The sequence below is a fragment of the Myotis lucifugus genome, unplaced genomic scaffold (genome assembly GCF_000147115.1).
Source record: "Myotis lucifugus unplaced genomic scaffold, Myoluc2.0 scaffold_14, whole genome shotgun sequence".
Taxonomy (NCBI): domain Eukaryota; kingdom Metazoa; phylum Chordata; class Mammalia; order Chiroptera; family Vespertilionidae; genus Myotis; species Myotis lucifugus.
The window spans coordinates 7,646,204-7,654,049 of NW_005871062.1; the positions used below are offsets into that span (position 1 = coordinate 7,646,204).

The following is a 7,846-nucleotide window of genomic DNA, read 5'->3' on the forward strand; positions in this document are numbered from 1 at the left end:
TAGTCTGCTGTTGGAACTCTGTATAATATTCTTTATTTCAGTCATTGTATGCTTAATTTCTAGTTGGTCCTTTTTCATAACCTTGAGGGTCTCACTAGATTTCTTGAGGGTCTCACTAAATTTATCAGTGGTTTTTAGAAAATTCTTGAAAAACCTTAGAAGTGTGGTTTTGAACTCTATATCCTGTAGTTTGCTTTCCTCCATTTCTGTCATTTGTGACCTGTTTCTTTGTCTCCACATTTTTTATGCTTTCCTGTGTTGATAGAGTGGCTTTCTGTGCTAAGTGTCCTATAGGGCCCAGTGCCTCAGCCTCCCCAATTACCTGAGGTGGACACTCTTGGTGCACCCCTTTGTGGGCTTTGTGCACAGTCTTTTTGTAGTTAAGCCTTGATTGTTGTTGGTATCACTGGGAGGAATTGACCTCCAGGCCAATTGGCTGTGAGAATCAGCTGTGTCTACAGTGGGAGAACTTCTGTGCTGGAGACACCCTTCTGGGGCAAGACTTACTTCTGTGGGGCTTTAGTGCTCACTGAGTCTGCCCCCTGAGTGTGTCCCCTATGGATCTGAGGAGTTGTAATCTGGATGGTCCCACTCTGACCACTGGGTACACTGGCTCTTGGATCTCGAAGGAGGTGCTAATTTAGCCTCTGCCTAAGGCTACCCAGCAGGAGCTATGGAGAGATTCCTCTTCTTTGTTTGGGGTTTGGAGGTGCCCAAATGAGGCCCAGCTGTGAAGCCATGCAAGCTGCTGTGGGGCCTTGGGCCTTTTTTTGGAAGTTCTGGGTCTCTCTGACCCAGCTGCAGTTTGTTAGGTAATTTTCAGATTGCAAAGGGCCAGGCCATTCATATGCCAAAGCCTCTGTCACAGCTTGGGTGGGGTGAGGTCTCAGGGGATCAACAGCGCAGAGCAAGCAGCTATGGCTGATCCTTAGCCCTGCCCTAAGAGGCCCCACGTCTCAGTGTCCCGGTAATCTCTGCAAGCACCTCTGAGAGAAAGCCGCTCTCAAGTTTCGACCGATGCCAGACAGTCCAGTTTCCCCCTGTATGAGTCTGGGTCCCCAGAGACTCACCCGGAACTGGAGTTCAGAGCAATTGGGAGCTTGAGACTCCCTCCGGATTGAAAAAGACAGCCGTGTCCTCAGTTGCCAGCCCTTTCCATGTGCACCTTCGTACCTCTGCACTTTACTTCCGCACCTCCTCTGAGTCTCACTGTGCTTTTGTCTTTCCTTCTAGTTGTAGAATTTCCACTCAGCCAGCCTTCCTGTGGTTCTGGATGATGTCTGTTTTGTCTTTTAGTTGTATTTTTGAAGTGGTTGTGTGAGGCAGCAATTTCCAGTGTTTACCTATGCCACCATCTTGGTTTCTCCTATTTTTTTTTTAATTCCCCAGGTGGTTCCAATGTGCATGCACAGTTAGGAAGCAGCATGATATGTCAGTGCTTTTACAACCTCAGTGTGCCTAGGAATTACTCAAGGATCTTGTTAACATTCCCAGATTTCCCTACTAAAGGCAGATTCTGCTTCAATAGGTCTGAGATGGTGGTCTGAGAATCTGCATTTATAAGCCATTTCCAGATGGGGCTGTTGATGCTGGGCCAGGGACCACAAGGCCAGAGGAGTAGCCAGTAAGCACAAGGTTTTTTGTGGACCCACTTTGGCCTGTCTGGAGCTCACCAACCTTATGGGTTTAAGGGGGCACTGAAACCCTGTTAAAGATGTTCAGCCTTAGCTTTGGTTGGAATAGGCAAATAAAAGCACAGATTCAACTCCTCATCTTCAGATTAGAATATGAGTGTCTGACTTGAGGCTTTGAAATGCAATGGTGAAGGGTGCCCTAGAGTAATCTGAAGGCCTCAGCTCGAGACAGGTTGGGGCAGTCCAGGGCAGTGTGTGTACACAATTCTGTTGTCAGGCTCCAACTGGATTTTGACGGCGGCTCACTGCCTCCACCATTCGCTCGATCCAGAGGACCCAATCCTCCACGACTTTTACCTGCTCAGCCCTTCTGACTTCAAAATCATCATGGGTGAGTGAGGGGCAAGCTGATTCCTGAAGCCAGTTGTGGTTCTGGGAATGGGGTGTGTCCACTCAATCATTCATCAGGACAGGATCCCTGGGATGAAGAACCAGCTGGGACTGGAGTCCAAGGACCTGAGTCTAAGCCAGGGGTGGGCAAACTTTTTGACTCGAGGGCCACAATGGGTTCTTAAACTGGACCGGAGGGCCGGAACAAAAGCATGGATGGAGTGTTTGTGTGAACTAATATAAATTCAAAGTAAACATCATTACATAAAAGGGTACGGTCTTTTTTTTTTTAGTTTTATTCATTTCAAACGTGCCGGATCCGGCCCGCGGGCCATAGTTTGCCCACGGCTGGAAGCTCAAGGCAATGATTTTCAGGTGCAGGGACCATGAGCAAGTTATTGAAGTCTAGGCCTCAGTTTTACAATGGGGAAATAAAGAGTCAATCTAGATAAATTCCAAAGACACTTCAGGCTTCTATGAATCCATGCTTTCAAGTGAGTGATACGTATACAATTGCATCCCCAATACTACCAGCTGATTCAGTTTAGTTCCCTGCTGACATTATGCCAGGCTCTAAAGACACAGCATAATTAATACCTAGTTCCTGCCCAGAAGGAGCTTACAGTCTAATAAAGGAATAAAATATAAGCAGGGAGATTTCTAGTATAAGAGAAAAAGCAATAGGTTCTATAGGAGAAAAACAGATAAAATGTCATGGGAGTTCATAGGGAAAAGACTTCTAACTAAAAAATCAAACTCAAGAATTGGAGAGCCTTCATGGAGGAGGCAGCACATGATCCAGAAGGGTGCTTATATGATTTGAACATGTGGTGATGAACTTTGAAATGAGTATTATAAAACAATGAGATCAGCTCATGAAGAAAGACAGAAATGGGAGCCCATGAGAATATATGGGGAAGAGCAAGTAGGACAGGATTGCTGGGGAAAGATGAATAAAAGAGTTAAGGCTGGAAACATGGACTGGATGAGACAGAGGGCTGACAGGGAGTAAGTGTGACCTTATCCTCTGTGCTTCCATTACCTCCATGCCTCATGTGCCTTCTTCTTGCCCAGGTAAACATTGGAGACACCGGTCAGACGAGACTGAACAGCATCTCAGGGTCAAACACATCTTCCTTCATCCCCAGTATGACCCCAACACATTTGAGAACGATGTGGCTCTGGTGGAGCTGTCAAAGGGCCCAGTGCTGAATGACTTTGTGATGCCCATCTGTCTCCCAGAGAGTTCCTCGGAGGAAGGTACCTCTCCCCACCCCTGGTCCCACCTCTGCAGAGCATCAGGTGCCTCCAAAGAGACTTCTTCTCCAGCGTTGGTGAGGCTGTGGTGCCAACGAAGCCAGCTGACGATGTCTGCATGATTCCTCAGCTGCCTCCCCTAAAACAACTGTCAGGCTGGTTCCAAGGTGGCACATAGTTAATAGGAAGTACTATATCAGCCAGAGTCCCCATGGGGAAACAGAAACTAGGCTAGTTATTGTCACAGAGAGATTCTAACATAGGGTGCTGGAGGACTGGAGAAGTAAAGAGGGAATGCTGAGATAATAGAGATAGTACTTGTAGGAAGAAACTACTACTCCTGGGGCTGAGGGACAAAGGGAAGAGGTTGGAGTTATAGAACCTAGAAGCCTGGACAGGGACCTGGTGGAGCAATAACTCTGACTCCTGTGGAAGAGGCCCCATGCTGATGGTATTAGAGAAACAGCTGGAACCAAGCACCACTGCTGGGGTAAGAAACCACTGGTAGGGTGATGTCAACAGTAACGGCAAGCCTTCCTGGAAGTGCCCCCCTATTTTCAGGATCCCCCTGAAAAAGCAGAAGTGCCAATTCTTCTGTAGGGTTACAAAACAGAGTATAGAAGGGTAAATTTGGAACTGAAGGACAATAGATTTATCACAGCATAGACTCACTCCCCATGCTTGCATTTCCTGATTGGTTGGCCTTGAGGAAGTTGCTGAACCTCGAGTCCCTTGCCTCTACACTGAGGATAATACCCCATGGGGTGGTCATTATATTTAAATGAAATACTATATTCAAATGTATCCAACACAGAGTGAGAGTCCCACCAGGGCAGTTGGCTTCCCTTTTATTCTGTTAGAAAGTTCAGGGGTGCCATGCTACAGCTAAACTCCTTCAGTTCAAAGAAGTTATAAAAAATGGCTGAATGGAATTTGAGAAGTATTAGGTAGAGTGAGCCAACGGGAAAGGTACGCCTACCATATGTAGTTGCTTTACATTCATTAACTTATTTACCACTTATAAAAGTCTTGTGAGGTGGTATTATAGTCCCATTTTCCAGATGAGAAAACTGAGGGTCAGCCAGGTGACGTGACTTACCCAAGATCCAGCTTGTAAAAAGCAGATCTGGGTCCTCGAATCCAGGTTTTTCAATGTAAATCCCAGTGCTATATTCAGATCCAGGCTTTTCTTCAAATAAGGAAATAAGTGAGTGCTCTATCAGTGTTTAACCCACTTCCACTCACTCTGAGATTTGCCAACTTCATAAACTTCTAGAATATCAGAGTTGGGGTGGGGGGCATGGAGTTAGAGAATATCAAACCCAGCCTCTTCATTTTATGGATAAAGAAATTGAGGCTCATAATGGGAGGGAGGAGTAAGGGCTTGCTAAAGGCAACGTGCATATTGTGGACTAAGCTGGACTTTTTATTTTTTTCCACAATTATTGATTGAGCATCTACTATGTGCCAGTACTGTTGCAGGCATAGGGATACAGCAGTGAACAAGATAGATGAGATGACTGCTGTCATGGAACCTAGGTTCCATGCTAGTTGGGAGTGGGAGAGAATAGACAACTAAACAAATCAGCTAATGATTCATAGAAACAAATGCCTAGACCTCTGTTGCAGACAACCTCCAACCCAGCAGTCTTCCTCCTCACCAAGCTGGCTTTCTCTGAGGGGAAAAATTCAACCCTTCCTCCTCAAGCAGAGGATGATGGGCTGCAAGATGCAACCGTCTGAAAAGCCCACAAACAGCCTCTCTGCTCCCACTGTGTCTTCTCTCCTCCAGGGACCATGGTCATCGTCAGTGGTTGGGGGAAGCAGTTCTTGCAAAGGTTCTCAGAGACCCTGATGGAGGTAAACTTCAACTTATGCCCTACAGAGTGACACCCCTGCCCCGCATGAGCTCTTTCTGCTCCATGTTTCCCCTTAGGGCAGTGATGGCAAACCTTTTGAGCTCAGCGTGTCAGCATTTTGAAAAACCCTAACTTAACTCTGGTGCCGTGTCACATATAGAAATTTTTTGATATTTGCAACCATAGTAAAACAAAGACTTACATTTTTGATATTTATTTTATATATTTAAATGCCATTTAACAAAGAAAAATCAACCAAAAAAATGAATTCAGAGGTGACACGCGTGTCATAGGTTCGCCATCACTGCCTTAGGGACTTGGTGGCTGGAGCTGGGAGTTGTTGAGAAAGACACCAGAGGCTCACACACACCTCAGAGTTCACTGAGACTTTGGATTCCATCAAGCTTGATCTGTTTGTTCTGCATGTCATGGGTCTATAATAATAAAAGCATAATATGCTAATTAGACCAGACAACCTTCCAGACGAAGCTGGGGCTGTGAGGGAAGCCTGGGTTCCGGGTACCTGCCAGTGGCCCGAGGAAAACCTGAATCCTGGGTGCTGGAGGGAAGCCGGTCCTGGTAGCCAGGGGAAGGAAGGCCTAGTCTTGCACGAATTTTGTGCATTAGCCCTCAAATATATATATATATATATATATATATATATATATATATATATATATATATATATTTTTGTATATATATATATATTTTTGGCACACACACACATACATACATATATGGCTACATACATATACATATATACACACACATACACATACTGACTATGCTCCAAGTTACATAAGATAGAAATGGATAAGATACAGACCTAGTGTCTGGAAGTTCATACTATAGTGAGGGAGAACGTAAGTAAATGCTTGCTGCAAGGTGAGCATCAGTAACCCTGCAGTACTAATACTTATACAGCATTCATAGTTTGCAAAGCATCATCTATCTGCTCATTCATCGCCTCTGAACTGAATTCAGTTCTCCACCACAGTCTATGTGATTAGTATGTCAAATATTGTGACTTCCATTGTTCAGATGAGGAAACCGAGTCACAGAGGTCTGAAAAACAGGGATTAAGCCACATGCCCCAGGCCCCACAGCCAGTAATGGTAGGAATGGGGGAAAGAAAAGTGACCATAGATTTGCATACAGTGCCATATTTGAAATAATGCATGTGCTGGGCAAGTATGATCAGTTTACAGATGAGAAAATGAAACTCAAAGAGGGCAAATGACTTTCCCAAGGTCACACAGCAAGTTTATGACTGACACTATACCTGATCATAGATCTGCTGATTTTTCATTCAGTTTTTCTTCACCTGTACCATAGGGCAATTTCTGAGACCAGGTCTAAGGTAGTCCCAAGCTCATCCAGCTGGGGAGCAACCAGCTCTAGGGGGTGTCAGAACAGCAAGGACTCCTCAGCCAGCAGTGGGTACCAACGATGGCCTTGTATTTCAGATCGAAATCCCTATTGTTGATCACCGCACCTGCCAGGAGGCCTATGCCCCACTGAAGAAGAAAGTGACCAGGGACATGATCTGTGCTGGGTTCAAGGAAGGTAAGTCAAGAGACTTGTATATAATAATTTTGTGTCTAGCTCATGCATTGAAGTGGTGCAGGGCCCAGCAATGGAAGGGCTGGACACGTTGGAGTCTGGTAAGCTAAACAGGAAAGAGGGGCGGGGAGGAAGTTCATGAGAGGAAGGGTTCTGCCAGAGAAATGGCATCAGAGAGAAGAATGCTAAGAAATTTCCATTACTCCCTTCTCCACGTTCACCTTTTCACCTATGAAACACAAGAATCCTTCACTGGCACTTTCTAAAAATCACTGAGCTCTGAGGAGGCCTCACCTGGAACTGCTTTGAGTCAGCGGTTCTCAACCTGTGGGTCGAGACCCCTTTGGGGGTGGAACGACCCTTTCACAGGGGTCGCCTAAATACATCCTGCATATCAGATATTTACATTACGATTCATAACAGTAGCAAAATTACAGTTATGAAGTAGCAATGAAAATAATTTTATGGTTGGGGGTCACCACAACATGAGGAACTGTATTAAAGGGTCTTGGCATTAGGAAGGTTGAGAACCTTAGAGCCCATGTTTGAGTCAAATGATCGGCTTGCACCCCCTCGTGCCCAATTCTCTGAACTACAAGTCAGCGGTGGGAAGAAAGAGGCTCCTTTGGATTTGGGGCTAGGGAAGGGGACAGGTTACTTTGACTTGCGTCTCTTTTTTTATATTTAGGGGGAAAGGATGCCTGTGCAGGTGACTCAGGAGGTCCCATGGTGACCCTGGATAACGAGACAGGCCAGTGGTACCTGGTGGGCACAGTGTCCTGGGGCAAGGACTGTGGAAAGAAGGACCTCTACGGAGTATATTCTGACATCTACAGCAACAAGAACTGGATCCAGAGAGTCACCAGTATGAAGAATTGAATTTCGTTTTCCACCACCTGTCCATGGTCAGTCAGCGGAAGAGGATAATTACTTGACACAAGACACCTTCATCCTTCACCTGCCTCATTCACCCATCCATTCCTGGCCAATAATGGGGGCATCTCAGCCCCCTTTTCACTCTCTTTTAAGAAGCAGAGTAGCCGAGTGATCAGAACACAGGGTTGAATCCAGCCTCTATCACAAGTTTTGCAGCAATGGACAGCTGACTTCAACCTCTTTTAACTTCAGTTTCTTTGTCCATAT

The 7,846-nt window shown here is 45.6% G+C and overlaps 1 protein-coding gene across 1 annotated transcript in view; it reads left to right on the forward strand.

Annotated features, from left to right (window-relative positions):
- MASP1 (mannan binding lectin serine peptidase 1) overlaps positions 1–7,588 on the forward strand; it is a 62,873-nt gene extending 55,285 nt beyond the window's left edge. Inside the window, exons 12-16 of the mRNA XM_006084792.3 lie at positions 1,912–2,025; positions 3,099–3,284; positions 5,074–5,141; positions 6,607–6,706; positions 7,392–7,588. Coding sequence (XP_006084854.1) covers positions 1,912–2,025; positions 3,099–3,284; positions 5,074–5,141; positions 6,607–6,706; positions 7,392–7,582 — 659 coding nt within the window. The 3' untranslated portion in view covers positions 7,583–7,588. The remainder of the gene's footprint in view (positions 1–1,911; positions 2,026–3,098; positions 3,285–5,073; positions 5,142–6,606; positions 6,707–7,391) is intronic.
- Positions 7,589–7,846: the final 258 nt, after the last annotated feature.